Source organism: Ammospiza nelsoni, chromosome 7 (genome assembly GCF_027579445.1).
Source record: "Ammospiza nelsoni isolate bAmmNel1 chromosome 7, bAmmNel1.pri, whole genome shotgun sequence".
In the NCBI taxonomy this organism is placed as follows: Eukaryota; Metazoa; Chordata; class Aves; order Passeriformes; family Passerellidae; genus Ammospiza; species Ammospiza nelsoni.
This window is the reverse complement of record NC_080639.1, coordinates 12,006,777-12,028,923: the sequence shown is the minus strand read 5'-3', so window position 1 is coordinate 12,028,923 and position 22,147 is coordinate 12,006,777. Positions and strand designations below refer to the sequence as shown.

The 22,147-nt window shown below is 39.1% G+C and overlaps 1 protein-coding gene across 2 annotated transcripts in view; it reads left to right on the top strand.

Moving 5' to 3' along the window:
* The window catches only part of ANKRD44 (ankyrin repeat domain 44), a 131,229-nt gene extending 109,082 nt beyond the window's left edge, over positions 1-22,147 (top strand). For both annotated transcript variants that reach the window (XM_059475568.1, XM_059475567.1), the window contains 12 exons: positions 1,553-1,624; positions 3,018-3,219; positions 6,995-7,073; positions 8,123-8,240; positions 8,879-9,095; positions 9,734-9,821; positions 10,649-10,732; positions 11,938-12,083; positions 12,898-12,980; positions 14,118-14,200; positions 15,291-15,382; positions 17,554-22,147. In XM_059475568.1, coding sequence (XP_059331551.1) covers positions 1,553-1,624; positions 3,018-3,219; positions 6,995-7,073; positions 8,123-8,240; positions 8,879-9,095; positions 9,734-9,821; positions 10,649-10,732; positions 11,938-12,083; positions 12,898-12,980; positions 14,118-14,200; positions 15,291-15,382; positions 17,554-17,819 — 1,530 coding nt within the window. In that variant the 3' untranslated portion in view covers positions 17,820-22,147. The remainder of the gene's footprint in view (positions 1-1,552; positions 1,625-3,017; positions 3,220-6,994; positions 7,074-8,122; positions 8,241-8,878; positions 9,096-9,733; positions 9,822-10,648; positions 10,733-11,937; positions 12,084-12,897; positions 12,981-14,117; positions 14,201-15,290; positions 15,383-17,553) is intronic.

Sequence of the window (22,147 nt, the reverse complement as noted above, 5' to 3'; positions counted from 1 at the left end):
AATCAGATGCATTTGTGTATTCATAGCTGGCTACGGCTTCATCCTGTTCACAGCTCTCTTATATAAGAGAAGAACAGTGTTTTAACTGGAGGTGGTTCCACATGGCAACACCAAATGAGTTTCTTAACTCTGCCCCAAACCTACCAAGAAACTGGTGGGAGGCTTGATTTTTTTTTCCTTCCTCTTAGCTGCAGGGAAGTGTTAAAACTTGCATTACCTGCTAATACACACACCTACTTGCTTATGATTTTTATCAACACATAGTCTTGACATATTGCTAGGCACAAAATATACAAGTAAATTAAATTGCTGCCTAATTTTCTAGCTTTTCCATAGGATTCAGGATAAGAGATTTGTAACACCTTATGCATTATTAAGGCTAATTTTTATTGTAGACTAAGTTGTTACACCAAAAGTTCAGGCCTAGATCATTGTTTAGGAATATGGCATCATCTTGCAGCACAGGCAAAACCCCCTGTAGCCTTTCGTGGTCTCTTTTGAGAATTTTCCATGTTGTCATAGCCTAAAATTGTCTAGATTGTCAAAAACCTGACATACTTGATTATTTTTCAGTCTTTTGATTAAATTCCTTAGTGTCTAAAAAAAACTCCAGAAACCAAACCAGCCAACCAACCAAGTGAAAAACCTTGAAAAAGACTGAAAAATGTACTTCTAGCCTTAGAAAAATTCCAAGTCTGTTTTAGCTGACTGTCATGCTTTTATGTTTTTTATACAACCTCCCATTGGTGGTTTTCTGTAAAATGTTAATTTCCAGCCCCAAAGCTTTTGGAGACTAACTCTAAGTAATTATTAAGCAAAAGGCCAAGCACATGAGAAGTGCCACTCATCAATTGTTGAATTGTCAGTAGTATTCTTAACACTGTGCATGATTTTCTTTGCAGCCTCAGCTGGATAAGTTGTCGGGTTCATGTCCTGTTGTGGAGTGGTGCTTTTCCACAGCTCCTCCTTCTAGATGGGTGGAAATGTCCTTGGTTTTAAGCTGTAAAATGAAGAGGATTATACAAATTTGTTACTAGATATCACTGGATGCTTGTAAGAGTTCAGGGACATGTTGCATTTTGGAAGACTGTCATTGCAGGAGCAGATTGTTCTTTCAGTCAATTTTATAATTTATCAGTGATTCACAGCTCAGTTATAATTATTCCCAGTGCTAATTATGTGTCAGAATTACCCAAAACACTGTATCAGACATGGCTTGCACATGCTGTATAATCATGAAACTGAGCTTTCTCCAATGTAAATTTACTGAGGGCTCTATTCCACAAATCCATTGTTTTAAGGGCTCCTTTCTCACCCAAGCAGGCCCCAGGATTTCATGGAAAATAATTAATCAGGGTAAGGATGTTCATGACAAGCTTTTAAGCTGGTTTTATTGCTTTACCCTGTGCAGAAAAGCTTGAAAATACTTTGCAATCCTTCAATAATTACTGTGGCCAAAATGCATCTTTGCTGATTTATAGATTTATAGTCCATGAAAATTTATCCTGTCTCATGTAAAAATGTTTTAAGACTTTATTTTTTTTCTTCCCAGCTTCTGGAAAAAACCAACAATATATTTGAGGAATCTGATTCTGCAGCTACAAAAAGTCCTTTGCATTTAGCTGTAAGTATGAGATGTGTACAGCATTTGATCAGTATCTCCTAGAATAGTTCCTTAATCTCTGTCTTTGAAGCAAGTTTAACTGTGGGCTTGTTTTGAAAAAGGTGGGAAGGGATGTAACAAACCCAGGTTCTGGGCTGGAATCGTTAATTAAGTTTTAGGCAGTTGAAGCTCTTGGCTCTTCCTGACTCTAACACTTGGGTAAGAAGATGACACAGACACTGAAGTGAAATTAAATGGAAATTCACACTTGTATTTAGAACTAGGTTATAAATATGTGGCCAAAGCTTGAGCCTAGGCTTTGCTTATGGAATGAGATTCTCTGATGTTCTGGTGGAGAGGTGCAGTGCAAAAAACAATGTCTGGTACACAGCAGGGTGTGGGACGGGATCCAGCAGTGCCCTGTGAGAATGGTACAGACACTGGCACATCACAATAGGATCCAGCAGAGGTGGCCTCAGAGATAACAACTGTTCCCCTGAGCTCAAGATTCATGATTCCTCTTCCCAGTTCCCTTGTGCACAATCACAGAATAGCTGGGGTTGATGTGGTTGACATGGACCTCTGGAGATTGAGTCCCACCTCTGTGGTAAAAGTAGAATCAGCTAGAGCAGATATTTTCAGGGCTGTGCCCCATCACATTTTGAATGTCTTTAGGCATGGAGGGTTCACATCTTCAACTCTGATAACACTAACTATACAACTGGGTGTAAATAAAAAGGATGCTCTGAGTATGACAGTGGAGAGGAGGGCAGGCCCTACAAAGCTATCAAAACCTTTCCTATTTCTGGCACTGTCCACTGGGTTTTGCAATGCCACCCCTGTTTGTGCTGTTGGCCCCAGGGTGGCTGTAGGTCTGGAAGTGCATCTGCCTGTCCACTCTAGTTGTTCTACCAAATGATCCTGCTGGCAGGAATTCTCCATGAAGCCTCAGCTGTAAACAGCAGGTCAAGTTTGTGTTTATATTTGCACAAAAATCTGATTTGAGAATTGCTTTTGTTTAGTTGGAGACCAGCACATGTGTTGAATTCAGCACCAGTCAGGTGATAATCCATGGAGCTCTCTAGTGAATCTGGTTTTTGAAGCAGATGTTTCCCTGTCAGATACTGTAGCATGTGAAAAATGAATTGCTGATTGACCTGTGCTGGCTTGGCAAATTATTGCCTGAAATTTCCTCACTTTGGGTTGGAGCAAATCAAGAATTGTGTAATTTCTTGAGTACAGTGAAATTTGGAAAAATCCTCTCGGGCTGAAGAGAGAGTCATAAGGAATCAATAAAACAGATTTCTTTTGTGTTTAGGAAATATTGAATGGGCTGGATTTTATTCAGAATTTATGGGAAAGATCTTTGAAAGATGGAATTGTGTCCTTTACATGACATATTTCATAATTCTAGGCCTATAATGGTCATCATCAAGCTCTGGAGGTGCTTCTGCAGTCTCTGGTGGATCTGGATATCAAGGATGACAAGGGACGCACTGCTCTGGACTTGGCTGCGTTCAGAGGACATGCCGAGTGTGTGGAAGCTCTCATCAGTCAGGGTGCTTCTGTCACTGTAAAGGACAATGTCACCAAAAGGACCCCCCTCCATGCCTCAGGTGAGTGGAATCTTATGCTGCCCCTGTGGTATGAACCCTCCCACACTGAAGCAGGTATGTTTACTTACCTGCTGTTGCTATGCACATTTCTTCTAAAGGGAAGAACATTCTCACATGTCCTGAGGAGTGATACTTGTTTGCTGATGTTGTACATTTAAACCATTTTTCTACTGTTTCATTCATCTTTTTCTCCTCTACCCCTGTGGTTCAGTCCTCCCTCATACAGAACCCCATATTTTTGCATACCACTACTGCTCTGCCCTTACCTGCTTGCCCTTCTCTGTCACCACCTACTCCTCAAGAGGTGTGATGTTTCACTCATGACACCTTCTCCTGCTGCTTCTTCAGCCAAATAATCAAGGGAGGAGGGAGCATTTGCCTCGCTGCTTCTCCTTTGGAAGAAAGGTTGAAAAATAAATGTGGGCTCTGATTGGCAATGAAAATGTTCTGGTGTTCAAAACTTGCACCCATTTGCAGTGGCAGCACCACAGAAATTCACCCCCCTCTTTCAGGCTCCTCCTCCTCCTGAGCCAGCCTGCAAACTTGCACTTGCTGGCAGCCTGCTCCTTTCCTCATGTGTGGGGGATTAATTATGTAACATGCAAAATGAGCTGGGAAATGTAGACTTTGTCATTGATTTGAAAGTTATTATTTGACAGGTACCTGTCAGGTAAATATGGAGAGGTGCCAAAGGGAATCTGTCTCCTGTGCTGTTCCAGGAGGGGCTCCGTGCAGGGTAGCAGTGGCCTCTAGTGGGAAGGAAAATTAATACCACATGGATAATTCATTCAGGACCAGACTTAATGGTCTTTTTAATCTTGCTGAAATGCATATATATTCTGTAGTATCAGTTGATTCTCTGTGTGTGATCATGTTAGTGCAACCTTGAAACATGAGGTCAAATAGACTTAGCAATTTTGTCTGCAGTACTGAAGGAAATGCTCATGATAGACCACACTGCATACTAAAAATGCTTCCTGTCTGCTTAAACTTTGCACCATAATTCAGCACATTTCTCCCCATGATAAATACTGATGGTTTGATTAATTGAAATCAGTATTAGTGCTACCATAAAACTAAGCTGTGGTGGTCAAGAGCTTTCCCTGTAGTTGCTTCAAACATATCTTGGGATCTGATGTGAACAAGGTGTGACTTGGTCTGGAACATCATCACAACAGCAAAGATTTGCATTTATTTAAAAATGTGGTTAGAGTGACATAAGTTTCCAGCTATCACAACTGAACTATAAAGGTACTTCAGTACTAAAGGTTCTTCAGTGAATGGTAACAAAGCCATATTTTTGTTAGCAGCTCTGACTTAAAATACTGATCTGTTGAATAAATTGAGTACATTTGTTGAATAGACGATGTTATTTTAATACACACCTTTCTTACCTTCACATAATTTCAGATTATAATTTCAGGGTGTTCCCCCCACCCCCTTTTAATTTGTTTTTGAATCACCTCCATTACTCTAGTATTGAGTACCTTCCACATGCAACAAGTGGGAAGATTCATTGCAGACTTTTCTGGTCCATTATGCCTTTTGCTTCTCAGACTAAAAAACATTCCCAGGAGTATAAATAAATTGTTCTTTAAATTTGCAGTGAAGCAAAATAAGTCAGATAGATATGTCATAAAAACAAACACATATACAAAAAGTCCAACCATGAAAAAAGGCAAAAAATCCTACCCAGGAATAAGACACAAAAGGGAACATGTAGCTGGAGCAGAATGGAAAGTAATGCACAGATGGGTTGAGTATTTGAACTCCTTAGTAAAGGAGATTCACCACTAGCATGAATTGGAAAGCTTTCAACTGTGAGTTAAGTGCACTTCAGGTAAAATTCATTAAGACAACGTCTAGAAGAACCTTCCACTCAAAAGCTCTGTAGAGTTCTGTGGAAATGAGGAGTAAAGCTCCTGCTTTACCACCCCCTGCTCCAGGCATCCCCCTGCAGGGTGCCCATTTCCATGTTCCCAGGGAAGCACTTTGGGGAGGAATGTTGGAGCAAGGCTGGTGCCACCTGCTGGGAGCTGCTGCACGTTCCGAGTCCGTGCTGCAGGTGTGCGAGGTCAGCTGGTGCCTCCTGAGAAATCCAGCAGAATTCTGGCTGCATTATTCCCCGGAGTGCCAGCGTGCATTTGCACACACGGAATGAGCATTTGCTCGTGCTGCACTGGGAAGAAGCAAGAAGGCAACGTGTGCCCATCCCCTTAAACTTGTCTGCCCTCATTCCTTCTCATTACACCGGCATAATTGCTGAGCACTGAGCTCAGGAGGCCTCCGTGGTGGATTGGATGACAGAATTCTGCACGTTTGTGTCAGTAAAGGGATTTGTGACTTGAGAACTCACATTAATGAAGTTTATTTTTTTCTGACTGTCCCCATGAAGTAATAGATTTCCTCTGGCTTCATAACGTGGAGAATTTCCTTTGCCCAAATGATATGATCCCTGTGTCATTTTATTACCACCAGCCTCTCCTCTGGCTAGCCTGGGGAATCCATTGCAAGTGTTCCCCTGGTGTTAGTGTTGTGGGTCTGTTGGCAAAACTAATGTTCCCTGCAGGGTCTGTAATGCTTAGCAATCACTGGGTCAGCTCCTAGGAGTTTCTGGGAGAATCTGTTCTAAAACTCATTTACCAAAATCATTTTCACACATCTTTGTGAACAAGTTATGATTTCTCTTCCTCCTGCTGGGAGAAAGAACAGACCTTTATTTCCCCACTTCAAGCCAGTGAATCACCAGCCCTGCAGAACTGTTTACATGTTATCTATATGTCATTACTTAGTGGTAAATAACTAAAAATGCCTTTTATTTTTCTGGGTGTAAATCAACTAGGATTATTTTTGGATGAGTAATTTGAATGTGATGATGTGCACCGATTTCTCTGCCAGCATGATGTGACATAGGTGGTGTCCAAGGGTTTTGCCTCAGCCCACAGGGTGTAGGCAGTGTGAATGCATGACTTGCTGTAATAAGAACACAACGTGTATCCACTGAGCACAGGAGTTGTTTTTCAAAGAAGAAAATATCTGTCTCTTCATCCCATGAAAGTCTGAAGCCTTAAAGCCAGCTGACACACAGATGGGATTCAGTGTCAGGCCCTACAGAATGTAGAGACTCAAAGCTGTTTCCTAGCAGCAATGGGTTACATAAAAAAACCCAAAAAAACCCCAAAACCCAAAAAAACCCCCAAAATATCCTCCCCTAGCAAAAACCCCAAACACCACTAAACCCAAATGTTTTGATAAGTCTCTTTTTGATAAAATGGATAATCACAAAGGGAATTTTAGTCTTTGGTGTTACGTGCTTTTATGAATTTGACATTTGTATCATTGGTCATTCTTTATGGATTTCTATTTTTCCTAGCAGCACTGAAGTACTCACTTGTACAGTGCACATAAAATTAAGGAGCCTTGACAATGTACTTCCTACTGTGTTCCAACCCTGAGCACAGAAAGCCTTGCCTGCCTGCTCAGTCTGAGGGATTTTGAAATGCTGTCTGCTTTAGTAGAAAGCTTCTCAGAAGGGAATATCACAATTTCTGTTTTACTCATTTGGGATTTTTGTATCTAAGAGAACAAGTCCTCATCTTCATGAGGTCAAGGAAAAAACAGCTCACCATTTCACTGGCACAAATTAAATAAAAATTGGGCGAATGTTGACCTGTTATATGGTGGAGTATTTTCCTTGTTTATATGGGCATTTCTTATCCCTAAGCATTCCAGTGGAAGAGTATCTGAAATAAACACAGTTTTTTTTCCTTTACAGTCATTAATGGCCATACACCTTGTTTACGGTTGTTGCTGGAGGTTGCAGACAACCCTGATGTGACAGACGCCAAAGGACAGTAAGTTTTCTTTGGGGGCTTTTTTTTTTCAGCTCTGTAATTCAAATAGCATCTCATATTTCTCACAAAAAAGTACTTACTTGAAGTACTGTATTTCCTGCACTTTTCCTCATAGAATTTGGCAGAGATTACAAAGTACACATTCAGTTGATGTAAGCCATGTGGAAAGGACTAATCATAAATCTTAGCCTCTGTTTCATACTTTACACAGTCTTTTATAGATGTTGTGGGCCAGATTCAATAAAAACTGACCAGGCTCCTGAGATGTTTCTATAAAGTCTTCTTCTTTCTAAAACATTGCTATTCTAGGGTTTATTTGGTGCATTAGACTAGTGCAGTAGGACACAGTGTTTATTTGAGGTGACACATGCATCTGAGATGTTCCTACAAAAGCTTCACTGCTTCCTAAATGGCAGTTACAGAGGGAAAATAAGATATATTTTTAAAGTGAAAATGTGAATGGTTTAAGAAACTCATCTGGGGTGTCTGGAACATATAATGTCTGCACATTTAATTTTAAATGGTATTAGTCTGCCTAGAAACAGATGGAGAATAGATCTCTTTCAGAAACAAATGAAAGATATGTTAGTCTAAATTTTAGCTTGAATATTTCCCTCATGTCCCTTCATCCTCTTTAAGCAAATGTGCAGCATTTGCAAAAGAAATACTTTGGGTCATTGTCATCTTGGTAACTAGCAAGGACATGAATTCACAAGACTTGGTATTGTAAAAATCTTGTGTCACTGGAGGTGACAGTAATTGTAGGTTATTAAGAGAACAGATTGTCTTGAATGGTGTTGTTCTGTAAACTGCTTACAAGTGGGTTTGTTACTATTTCAGTCCTGGCAGTTTGTTGTTAAACATCTCAATAATTTCATACTAAAGGTTTTCACTTGGGTGTCATATATGAGCATGGGGAAAAGAAATGGGTTCATGGGTGGGAGTGGCAAGAAAGGCAGGGCTTCCTGATTTCTCTGTGTAAGTTAGCAGGGACAAATAGTATCCCATTTTATAGCTATGACTGCTCTGGTTTTCTTTTCTTTCCCTAGAACTCCATTAATGCTTGCAGTGGCATATGGGCACATTGATGCTGTTTCTTTATTACTTGAAAAAGAAGCATCTGTAGATGCAGCTGATCTCCTGGGATGCACAGCTTTACATCGAGGGGTGACTTAATTTTTATAATCCTTTATTATTTGTTTTGCTGTGACTACAACTCGCTTAGAAGTAGAGGGATGTTTAAATCTAGAGAACACTGTAAATGATTGCAAACATGACCAAGCATAATCAATGAGATATAAAGCAAGACAGATCTGCTCTTAGTAATGCTTTGCTTTTATTTCACATTTGTGTTAATTAGTAATAATTAGACCACTTTTTTTTTTTCTTTAGACACTTTGCAATCGTAGTCATTATTCTTATAACTGACCAGCTTAAGAATTCTGAAAATAATTTCTTTGAAAGAACTGGTCAGTAGTTACTTTCATTTTTCTTGGAATGGTGCAAGTAAGTCCTGTAAGTTTTTCCTAGGCAGATCTAATCTTTTCTAGTCCAGCTTGACTAAGCTGACTTTCCTAGCTAAGTCTAGCTTCCTACCCAATGTGGAGCTGATGCAAGGAATGACATTTATACAGAACTTTATGGTAACTGCAGAGAGCAGTTCAGCAGGTGAGCAAAGGGGCTCTCATCTCTGCCTGCTGAATCCCACCCACACATTTCATGTTCATGGGTGTCAATCACATTCCGTATTTCCGGGGCAAGAATCTGTGTTACATCAACCTCTGTACTCCTTTCTTTGTTACCAGATCATGACTGGGCATGAAGAATGTGTTCAAATGCTGTTAGAGAAAGAAGTCTCTATTTTGTGTAAGGATGCCAGAGGCAGGACCCCTCTGCACTTTGCAGCAGCTCGGGGTCACGCCACGTGGCTGAGCGAGTTACTGCAGGTGGCACTGGCCGAGGAGGACTGCAGCCTCAAGGACAACCAGGGCTACACACCCCTGCACTGGGCTTCCTACAATGGTGAGGCTCTGCTGGGGCTGCTGCCCGGCTCAGCTTGGGGACATCTGGTGGAGGAGCTTGAAATGAAGAGGCAAATTTAACCTGTGTGCTGCCTGTATTAGCATTTGCTGTGTGCACCCTTCAGTTCGTAGCTCCCAGGGACTTTGAGGCTCGTCTGCTCCAAGTCACAAGAAGCCAGGATGAAATACTGGTTTTATTCATGTCCATGCTGAAATTGATTTCTCTGTGACCAGGAATGCTTCTTTGAGCTCTTGGTGCAAGAGACCATGTGAATAGATGGATATTCTGAACTGAACCGATTATTCTAAAATGGATAATCTGAACTTGTTGCTTGATATAAGGATAAAGCTTCTCAGTATTGACATTTAAGCTTTGGATGTAATGCAATATACACGACATCACATTAAAAAGAGCTTTTTTGCTTTCCTTTTTTCTTAATAAATGCTAATATTAGCCCAGACCTCTCTTGCTGCTGCCATAAAATTTAAAAATCCTCTGATTTATGACGTAAGAGCTTATATACACATCATGTTCAATTTTGATCTTAAAAGTTTTAGATTCCAACCTGTGTAAGCCTAATATGAATTAAGTGAACTAACTGCTTTGTGCAACACTGTGAAATATCTGCTCTCTCACAGGTCATGAAAACTGCATAGAGGTACTATTGGAACAAAAACTTTTCCACAAGTTCTATGGTAATAGCTTCTCTCCATTGCACTGTGCTGTGTAAGTAGAAATCTCCAGGAACAACTGAGTGTTGCTTTAGGACATGTCTGCAGAAAGTAGCAGTATGAGAATAAAGCAAGCTTTTTTTGGAAATTATTTGCATGAGCAAATGATTTTAAAGCTGATCATTTGAAATAAAATTCTTTGTGGCTGAAACATACTATTTTAAATCAGAATTTCTAGTAATTAGCTTTGGAAAAAAATCAGTATTTGTATTATTTTAAACGAGTGGCAATTTAAGCATGTGTGCAAATTTAAAATGAAAATAGCTTTTAATCCAATATGGAAGTGTGTTACCTATACTGTGTGTCTACTACTGTTACTAAATGCTGTTCATTTTCATAAAGAAATGAGACAAATTAGCAAAACCCAGAAAAAGTTAATTGAACATATCCATCAAATCAAAGAACTAAATGTATGAGTTGGAAGAGATGTGGGTTTCAGTACCTTAAACATTAGAATAAATCTCTCTTTATGTAAGTGTCTATGAGTGCTTTCCAGGCCCAGGGGTGTTTGACATACAGGCTAAGGATTTTAAGATATTAAGAGTTTAATCCTGGCTTTGTTCTGGACTTGGAAATTACCTTGGTGCATAGTGAATTAAAGATCAGCTTTGCTTTAGAGACTGAAATCCATCGTAGCAGATGCAGTTTGGTTTAAAGAGAAATTATGAATATGCAGAAGTGTGACTAAAAGCATTAAGACAAAGGCATATTAGGGTAACTTAGAAGTAATCACTAAGAAATATTAATGGGAAATCAAGTAAACCAATATTGGAAAGTGAAAAAATACGTAGACATGGCCTTTTAAAAATGTATCTTTGGCAGAATCAATGATCATGAAAACTGTGCATCACTACTCATCGGAGCCATCGACGCCAGCATTGTCAACTGTGAGGATGACAAAGGAAGGTAATGGTCCCTTGGACAGATTGCATCTCACGACTCCATTTAGTAATTTTCATAGTTCTTTCTGAACCTCTGGCACTAATCCTTACGATTTGTCATGCTGACTCTTTCAGACAGCAGTTTACACCACAGCACAGCTAAAAGGTGTCTCACTTGAAGCAAGAATATGAAGTATTCAATGTCAGAGTACATATGAAAAAATATAAAAGTAATAGTATTTTGTTTGTTTAGAACATCTATGGCTATAGGCTGTTTGCTGGACCTGTTTTCTTTGTTAAATGTTTAAACACATTTATCTTTGCTAAATGGAGTGATACTAAGTACATACAGAAAAGTATTTCTTTAATAGTTTTCATGGTATGTTGGCATTCTCCAAGCACACAACTGAGAATATCTACACAGCAAAATAGAACTATTTCAGCAAGAGATGGGCATTCAGCCCAATCCTTCATTTGTCAAATTGAGAATCTCCTCACCATATATGTATATATTTAATTAAAATTGCTGAAATTCTAAAAAGTGAACACATATTGTTTTCTTTTATTAAAACCAATTTAATACCCTCAGTAACAGTGATTACATAATTCTGTGAGGGTAAGAGCACCTCACCTTTGCTGATAAGCAAAACAGAAGCGGCACTGAACTGGGCTGTGTATGAACTATCTTTCCTCTCTAGTAGTCACCCTTCTGACACAAAATGCCAAAGAGCCACAGGGAATGAATTCCAATGTCTATGTCTTGTAGAAACTGATAACCTTCAAAGTGGATTAAATTCCTTCTGCCTTTTTATAGTACTGCAGTTACTTGTGGCTTGTTGCTGCAGTATCTTTGACTACAATTCAAAATATTTAATTTTTAAAATAATGGATCTGTTCTTTTCTGATAGTTCTTCCCAACTGAGGCTTGCTTTAAAAAAAGGTAAAATCAGATCAATAGGGGCGAGGGATTGTACTGCTTTTCATGTCACACAATATGCTCTATTAAAATAAATAGGCTGAGATTCTTCACAGTGTCATATCTCCATACTATCATATCCACCTTTGGAGACTGGCAATATTATTTAACTTACTTCAGCTGCTGCTACTACAACCTCCTTATCAAATTCGAGTTATCACCATAGGGAAAAGCCCTAAAACCTCTTGCACGTGGAGGTTTTTGGGGAGCTGGGGCTGTTGCCCCTCTGTAGCTGTGTGGGTGTTGCTCCCCAGGACTCCCCTGCACGCCGCAGCCTTTGCTGACCACGTGGAGTGCCTGCAGCTGCTGCTGAGCCACAGCGCGCGCGTGAACGCGGCCGACCGCGCGGGCAGGACGCCGCTCATGATGGCAGCGCGCGGCGGGCACCTGGGCGCCGTCGGTGAGTGACTGCTGCCCTGGCCCTGCCCTCTGCCCTGCGCCTCTGCCCCACAGGGGAACCCTGGCAAAACTCAGCAAGGAAAATAGATTGTGTGCATAACATCCTTCTGCGGGAAGATAGCTTTACATCCATTAAAAATACTACTTCTCTGCAGTCTTGGCGAACATTTGCTATAACAATTTTGAGTCTTTCTTCCTCCCAAGAGCACGAGGGCAGTAGTAATTCTGTTCTCCTTTACTTCCTTGATTTTGAGGAGCAGTAAAGCTGCATGTATGAAAAAGACTATGTAAGCTTTTCCATCCTGTTTTATAGGAAGCCCCATTCTTGAAAAGGCAGCTATCAGCAGCTGCTTTTTCCAGGCTAGACTATGTGCCACAGGCACACTGACTGGGGGCCTTATGGGCTTTGCAGAACTCCCTTTTCTCTGGCTTCAACAGCACAGCTGCACCCCAAGTTCTTTATATCCCCTTAGTCCTCTCAAAGCAGGATTTACAGTCGTTCTGAGGCAGAGGTGATTCAGGCTAAAACTGCTGATCTGCAAATAGGGAAGTTCATAAATAAGTTAAGATCGATATATGTATGACAGTTTGGGGCACCACAAACAAGCTGTTAGCTCTGCATTTGCCTGCTGATTAACTGCACTAGATTAGTCTGTTCTCATTCACTGATTTCATTATTATAAGGCTTACATCATATAAAGACTTAATTAATTAGCCTCTATGCACAGGTATACTGAAATAGTAATTTTTTCCTCTCTTTTGACATGTTCATCTGCCCATTGGGTTTGTTCATTGACTCCTACTCTATACCTCAGACTTTTTGGTGAACATTGCCAAGGCTGACCTGACATTAAAAGATAAGGAGTTGAATACATCTTTGCACTTGGCTAGCAGTAAAGTAAGTCAAACACCTCTCTGTGCTTTTATTCTCATCAGTCCATATGAATGTATGTATGTGTTTATGCTCCCAAGTTTTTTTCTGCAGTGGAAATGTGGTGGTCACAGTTGTGGTGAGGAAGAGAAAGTTGTTCCAAGCTTTTTCTCTTGTCTGTTTGAAAGTACTGTACATTGAGAAATAGGGATGGCTCTTATGACAGCTGAAACATAAGTAAGTGACACTAAGAGAAGTAAAGGAAACCCTTTAAGGTTTTACCAGATAATCTCACTGTAAAACAGCCCAACAGGTTCAATAATAAAGAAAAATAAAATTATTGTTTATTTATATCCAATTCCTGTGAAAGGAGACCAAAATTTTCCCTAACAAAGCAGGAGTAAAACCAGAGGTATTGATTAGATGGATGATGGTGTCTCTTCCTAAGCCTTCTTCCTCTTAATTCCAATTTCTACTGCTATTTCTGCAAGAAAATATGCACAGAGGATTCCCTTTCCTTTTGCTCCTACCCACAGATTGGATTCCAGTGTGATCATATTACTCCAGTTTCTGCAGACACATGAGCCTTGCTGAATTCTCAAGGTCCTTCAGGCAGCTCTTCCCCTGCCAGGACTGTAGGCTCAGCACAACTTGCGGTGCAGAAACAGGATCAGAAATAAGGCCTGGATCTGTATTGTTCCTAAAGTTCCTTTGTTAGAGCTCTCTGACACTGAAGAGGTTTTCTAGCAGCTTATTAATAATACAGAAAGGCATTTAAAGACCCACAGAGTGTGGTGTTCGTTTCTGAGATGAAAGCATTCTCTGTCACTGTGCAGTTCTGATAAATCATCCACTGAATGTTCACTCAAGAGAAAACAGCATTCTCTGAAAGCTGAGGAAGTGAATTCATATTTCATGAATGCAGGGTTGAAAGACAGGTGAATGTCTACATTTCTAAATGTGCTAAAACATCCCAGCAGTAGTGGTTCACAAATGGTATTTTAAGATTCGCTTAGTTCACCTTCTACACAGGCTTACTGAGCAGCATCTTTTGTATTTCAAGTTGAGTTATTAAATTTCACTTTTATTATGTAACATTTCTTTTTGGCTCAATTTCAAACTCCTCAGCAAATTAACACTTTTGGTTTTTTTCCCTGACTACAGGGTCATGAAAAATGTGCCTTGTTAATACTTGACAAGATCCAAGAACAGAGCCTTATTAATGCAAAAAATAATGCATTGCAGACGTAAGTATAGCCTGATCCTCTCAAGTTCAGCTGATTTATCAGAATATTCCAGTTTGCCATTTCAAATTCATGTCTCAGATTACTTAATAGAACAGTAAAGTTAATTTCTGATTTTTTTTGAATGCTTTCCCTTGAATAAGACCCAAATTGTATCGCACTCTCACTTTTAATTTTGATTCTGTTTGTGCCATTTCTATGCATGATCTGGTTGAAAAATTATACAAGGTTATTTATTTAAAGATGATATCAAAATGTCTATTAATCATGTGAACGTGTAAGTATATATCTGGCATTTTCTAGTGAACTTCAGCCTAAATTTAAAAAATTTATTTAGACTTACTTAGGCTTAAGGTGGTACATTTAGTTCTCTGAAGGTTTTTTAGGTGATATTTTATGCGCAACTTCTCTCCATAGCATATGTTATCAGCTGCAACTGGTTATTGGCATGGGGGAATCCCACCACAGGAGATTCAACCATGAGTTCAGGTGGCAGATCACCTAGAGCTTGCAGAAGAATTTATTCCATCTTAGCCCTGTTTTCCCCTTCTTCCAAATTGAAAATGTTTTTCCTGTCCTGCTAGCTGTCCCCAAACCAGAGCATTGGGTGTTGGGCCAGGAAAGGAGCAAACCAATGGCTATTTTTAATTTCCAGCTGCTCTGCAGTAGCAGAGATTAGCAATTGAGTATTCAAGGATAAAAAGGCAATACAATGATATTGAACAGCCTGTAGCAGCCAGAATTAAGGACAGAACACAGGCGTTTCTCAGCCTTGGATTCCTTTTCCTTTTAAACATCAATTATGTGCTGCAAACAGTGCAAAAATGAGAAAGACTTTATTTAAAAGTCTTTAGGCTGGAAAGTATTAAGCCATCTTTGTGTGCTTGCACAAAAGAAATCTCATTTTATAGATGTGGAACATGTCAATTATTTCAAAGGCTGCAATAAAATTTAGTGTCTATGATACAATTGTAATGATCCAAGGAAGGAAACCATTCTCTTTCACATGCTCAGTATGCTTTAAGCATTGCCTAACTTTGTGTGGAAAATCTGTTGTAAACTAAAGTTGAATTTAGTTGTTCTGTTTTTGTAGACCTCTTCATATTGCTGCACGAAATGGCCTAAAGATGGTGGTTGAAGAGCTGCTGGCCAAAGGGGCCTGTGTCCTGGCAGTAGATGAAAATGGTAAGTAAATGATACACTTTGACAGTCTTCAGTAGGAGCCAACAGGTGATTTTACAACAGTCTGAAGCAATAGACTTAAAAGGTGATGATAGACTTCATTGATGCTTTTATCCTTCCAAGAACAGACAGTGAGTTGTGTGAGTACCTATTAAAAAAAAGAAAATTAAAAGATACTATTTCTTTAGTATAAGAATCTACTTTAAACATCACAGTGGTCCCTTTTACTGTTCATTTTGCATGTACTGTCAACAGCTAGTCTTTTTTAATGCCTGAGTGCAGTGGTAACTTGAATTTCCTAAACATGCAAGTGGCACCGGATAATTCTGACGCCTTGCAGAAGAATTAAGGAATTTGCATTCAATCAGCGCATGTTTTAATGGGTAGGAAGAAAACCATCAACATGTGTTTGAGTGTGTCCCAGCTCATTCCGAGATCAAACCTTGTGCTTGCAAATTATCTGACCAAGATGCAATTAAATTACTGTTGTCTCATAAAAATACATAATTGGTTACTAAATTAAATAATTTTATTTCAGGCTTCAGTGAAGCCATTCCCTAAAAATTATAAGGAACCATAGAATGATGTGATTCTACAATTACAGTTTTTAAAAATATCTTCCTGAAATCAGTTGTTTTTTCTTACAATAGTAACTTCGTGGCATTAATGTAAGAAATTGGTACCTCCATCTTTCCATATCTATAAAGTAACACTAAATAAAGTAACTACTCACCCATCACTGCAAGACATTTGAGATCTGAGGATGAAAAGAACTGATTGGTATTTACTATAAGCCAAATGCTACTTAGCTATACTTGCATGAATGAGTTCCACAGAAGTCATCTGACCCTAACCTCACTTCAGAGATAGGTGACAGAAAAATGAACCAGACTATTTTCTAACCACAGATTTTATCCTTAAAACAGTAAATACAAATCCAGCTAATTTGTATGTAACAAATGACAATTATATTTAAATTTTATACACATTTAGTTTTTCTAGGAACAGCATACACATTTTAAAAGAGATATGTTCAAGTAAAACCTTAGCACATTCAAAGAATATTAACACTTGGAACACATGGAAGAGGAAATGCACTGACTGCAATCAGTGCTTAAATGTGGGTATTTTGCAACAAAACTGTATTCACTTTTTGCTTACCAAGTTCATCTGTGCTGCAGATCTTGGCTTCCTCGAGGCAGTAGGTACCAGAAGTGGCCACTGCCTTGCATTACTATTGCTGCAGTGCTGAAGATTTAACCATCTGCCAAAGAATTTTTCAGCTCTTAGCATAAAAGGAGGATTTGTTGGAAAGGGCTGGAGTTCTGCACAGCAGCATGTAAAATGTACAGACAGTAAGTGTAATGAGCACACTGCCTTCCAGGGCTCATGTACATGAAGAGCTGCTTTAGGGCAGTGCTTGGACAGGACCCAAGTTAAACGGCAGTGAAGACAACCTTCTAATAGCTCCCCAGTCCTTTGTTTGACTGACAGTGGAGTCCTATTAGCTGTGTATTTGAAGTGTATGCCATGCTTGCTGAAAACATCTAATATTCTTCTAACACAGTGTATATTTGGGTAACTAAACATCCATGTTTAGTTGGGTAATTAAACGTCGATGTTTAGTTGGGTAACTAAACATCCAGTCACACCTGCTATCCATGTACCCCCTGCACTGGTCTAATTCTTTTATAATATAATTCCTAAATAAACTGCTTGCCAAGTTGAGTAGATACTCAACTGATCAATCTTTAAAATTGTTCGCTTACTAAATCAAAATTTTTTAAACTAATACCTTTCATGTTTCATGCAAGCTGTTGTTCTCAGAATGAGACTCGTTCATGCACACAGAAGCGATGCCAGTTTCTGTCCCTGTTGCTGCAGTGCCTGTGTTCTGTACTGGCCATGCTGTGTGTGCTGTAGAGCTGTGTTTAGCTGTGGTGCACCTGGCGCAGTGTTTGCTGCCTGGTTTCACACGAGCAGTGCTTGTTGTGGTCCCGGTGACTGCGGTGCCCCCGGTGTCTCTCCCAGCATGTGCCGTGAGAGTGAGTAACACGCCTGGCATGTGTAATCCCATCGTGTCCCCACGGTGTCCCTAGAGATGTCCCTGAGGAATGCCGGGTGCCCCAGGTGCCCTCAGTACTAACCATTGCCTTGTCTGCGTTTGTGCCCAGGTCATACACCAGCCCTGGCTTGTGCTCCTAACAAAGACGTGGCTGACTGCCTGGCACTCATTTTGGCTACCATGATGCCTTTTTCTCCCTCCAGTTCAGTGACGGCTTTCAACTTCGCTTGTTTTAAAAAAGACAATTTGGGCAGGACGCACCTCTGCGATGGCTCCACTGTGGGCACCATTAACTCTTATGATAAGCCCTTGAGTAATAACATAGGAACAGAGGATGGGTACAATGAAAATGATTCGGATTCTGAAACATTTTGACTCATTGGTATTCGAAAAATTATTGTTTCATTTTAGCTTTAATTTTTGTCTTTTTAAACAGCTTAAATCCCACGGTTGTATTCTTAACTATTATTCTTGACAAGTAGTTATTGAAAGATTTGTAGTGCTGATGAGAATCAAGCCTTTAAATAACAAAATTAGAGGGATTTACTGGAACATATTCCTATTAGAGTTCTGCAGCTTTTCAGTTTCCTGATGTTTTCTTTAGGCCCAAAGTGCCCCTGTGGAAAGTCTCTACCTCTTATTTTAAGTAGAAAAAGAGAAAATGCCTTTTTTCTTTTTGACAGCACAAATAAACAGGGAACTGTTCGTAAAGAGTTCTTTCATGTTTTAGCTGCACCTTTAGTGCACAATCCTATTTCCAGCATAACCTTCACAAATTCGAGCATCACCCCTTTCCTATGTTTGTCTGTTTCAAGCTTCCAGGGGCTCTGTTAATTAGATAATTTTTTTACATGAACCAAAGGTAAAGTTGTAATCTTAAAACTGCCTGTATTACTTTTCTACAGGAAATGAAACCTTTTACATTCTGCCTGTATTAAGCACTTAAACGTACAGAAGGCACTTTTTACAGTTCTTAGTTGCAGTACACAATTAGAAAAATGTAGTTGTTAACTCTGAAGGCCAAATTCTGCTCATCCCACCATATTTTCCCATGAACATCACTTCTGTAAAATGCTGATCACTTGGCCCTTATTTTTTTTCAATTCAGCACAAATGTTTATTTGCACTACAGAATTAGGGTCATTAGATGTTTCTGTCACCTGAGCCATTAATCATGAATCCAGTACCAGTAAAAAAAGGGGAGAGCAGGAGAAATCATGTGTAGACAAAGGTGTATGTAAAAGTTTCTAATGATTTGCCAACTTAAATGGCGCTTTTTTCCTTTTCTATGGTTAAATAATTTATTTTTACTGTTAACAGTATTGAATTTTAAAATACTTTTGCCAGTTTTTGGATTAACTGGCAAAGGTAAAGCAATGAAAGCGTATCACCAAAAGTTGAAATACCAAACACCAGAAACATAGCAGTGTACTGTGTAGGGGACCAGAGACAGATGCTAAAAAAGCCTTTTGTCACCAGCTTTTAAAGCAGTGTCAACTTTGTGAATATGTTTACTCCTTCTGCCAAAGTTTCTAGGTCAAATGGACCCCGACCTTCCTCTGCAACAGATGTACAAAAGGAAGAATGAGACTTTGTAAACAAAAACAAAAATACAAACAAAAAACTATCATGAACTAACCAGCCGTACCAAGAGGACCAAAATGCTTCAGTAATTCAGTTGAAGACTTTGCTACTTTTATTTTTTTTGTTCAAATGTGAGTGACATAATGAAGTAGTTTTTTCTAAATGATAAAAATATAAACTTTTGAGGTAAAATAGTCTTGGGTGAATTTTACATTTTATGACACCAGTTTCAAGTTGACATTTTTAACTGATGATGTGTTGACCACAGGTGGGTTTTTTCCCCAGACTTTAGAATATGTTCATATACTTTTAATGTAAATGTGTTTCTATTTATTTGAGATGAAACAAATGCCCAGGAAAAATCACTATGGCTTGTTCTTCTAGTTAGCATTCATGCATACTGAAATGAAATGTGAATCTGGCAAGACTGAGGGCCTGAGGAGCAAAAAGGAAGGGTGGATGCACACCAGGAGAGTGCCCATCTTGTATGGAATGCCAAGGTCCACTGGCTGTGTTGGGAAAAAGCAGAAAGCAAAACACTTTCCTTTGTTTAAGAGTTTAAGAAGGATGCAGCCCCTTGCCAGACAGGTGAGAAAACCCACACAGCTGTGGAGCCAGGTGTTCTGTTCCTGTCATTCACACTCAGCTTGTCTCAGGCCTGTCTCTGTGCTGGGAGGGTGAGATCAGCTTCCTCGGTGCTCGCTTTTGGCAGAGTAAAGGAAAAGTAAGGATTTGAGGTTTAGTTGCAGTTTTTGGCCCTGTTCTGATAGATTGTTGAAAATCTATTGGCAGATTTCAGTCCTTTAATTAGGAAAAAAAAATTAAATATTAATTTTATTTTGCCTTACTAAAATTGAGTATTTTTTCCTTGATTGTTAGCAATCTTCCAAAGTTTACAACAAAAAAAAAAACCTTTTCTCTCTACTCTGTAGTTCCTAAAGTAGAATGACAGAGAATCTGCAACCTCGCTTTTCTCCTCAGAAATAGCACCAAAAAACATTTTAATTGGTTTTTCTCATCATTTTTGCTTTTAAAAGTTGCAGAATAGCAATAACCACCTTACTTAAAACACTGAAAATAAGAGGAGAGAGCAGTTGTTAGAATTTTCAGTGGTGCCTGTTCCAAAATGAATAGTAATCCCAACTTTTGGGGTTTTTTTTATATAGAAGGATGGCACTGAAAACAAACATATGGGAAATAGCTGCCACCTGTCTAACAGCAGAATCAGTATTTTAATCTTATTTTAAGCAGAAATGTAGGCAGGTTCCTTGGCAGGATTACTTGTAAGTCTCACCCTGAAATACAGAAAATTACGTTATCCTACATGACAGTGCTTCATTAAGAGAAAACCAGCCCTTTTTATAAAAAGTTGTTATATTATTTGAAGCAGCCATTTAAAAAGTCTCACTATTTTCACCTGCTGCCCATACAGTTACCAAAACCTTTTTCTAATTGCAATACCTGGTAACACTGGTAATTGTGGAGTGCAACAGCTGCTGCGTCTCAGAAGCAGAGGTGATTTATTTCTGAGTCACGCTGGTCCTTCCAGGAGGCAAATCCAACCTTTAGCCATGAAACCCCACAATGCTGCCAGGATGCAGCCTTCCAAAAAGCACAGGAATGTAGGCTGTGCTCACCTCCAGGGCACTGCACAGGTCGTGTTTGAGGGCGCTGGATTTAGCAGGAAAACTGCCACAAGCAAGACACTGAGAAGTGCTCAGTGTTGGCCTCTCCCACATCTCACGTGAGTTACCAGAATCCCTTTTTTTTGTATGCTAGCGCATCAATCTGTAATTTATCACATGTAGAAATCAATGTGTAGTTTAGGGCAGGTATATAAGCATGCGAGTAATGTTACTCTTGTAAATAATCTCCTTGCCTTTCTGTGGACTCCTTACAAGAGTAACCCTACAGAATCGTTGCACTTAACCCCGGATCCTGCAACTGACACACGTGGGCAGCTTCTGTGTCTGCACCCAGCAGAGGGCACCGGGGCAGGGGCAGCTCCCTGCCCGGGTGTGCTGGCAGGATCGTTTCATCCTGTATTGTAACCACAGCTGCAGGGTGGGCTCCCAGGTCTCTCTCATAAATACTGAGTTACAACCTCCGGACTGCCTGAAATAGCTGTGAAATAGCTCAGGGGATTTCTGTTCATCGCTACTAAAAGGGCACCATAATGTGTTTGGTACTTTTATGCAGTCAACAACTGCCAGGTTATTGAATTAGAACAAACACATGAAATGAATTGTTTATCCATTGTACTGTTGAGAAACTTGGTTATGTATTTGAGGATGATTAAAAAAAAAAATTGTGATTTTTATTCTTAGTCATGTAAGAAATATTAGAGTGCCTTTTTATATTTGTGTATAATGGAAATGTTTTGTGAAACTTGTCTTTTTTTTTTTCATTTGAGTGTTATCAAAGCAATATATTACCAGTAAATTTTCATTTCAGACCTTCTTTGAATGTATAAAGTGTTTCTTCTTTTCATATGTTCTACCTGCATTGAAATGAAAATTAATATGCTAAATTTCTATAGGAATAATGTATAATTTTCGCAGTGCTGAAAATGCTTTCTTATTACACAAAAAGTAAACTTAGGTCAGTGTTATAGGAAAGGGCGTTTTAAACTAGTGACAATCTTGAGTGTGTGTATAAAATGTAATTTTATGCATTTCTTATGCAGTGATCTACATATTAAAGCCAATATCTTATGTTTTGTAGGTTTTGTCTTATATTTTATGCTTTAGCATGTGCAATATATCTTTACAAACCATGGTGATACGCATCTGGTGCCAGTGTTATATTTTGCATAACATTTGTAATAAACTATATAAAACATTGTTTGATGGTTTTGGTGGGGTTTTGTCGGTATTGTTTGCTTTTGTAAATTGAAGTTTAAGGACTTGGGTAAATGTCACATATGAAATGAGGAAAAAAAAACTTAATTCATTCAATGACTTGGAATTCAACCTGAATCTTCTCAAGCACAGTTTAGTAACTTTTTAAACTACTGAATGCTGTATTAATGTAATAAAGAACCCTAACTGTAAACTACTATTGCAATGCATTCAGATGGTTATTTTTACAAATAAAAATGGTACAAATACAGTGGAAAA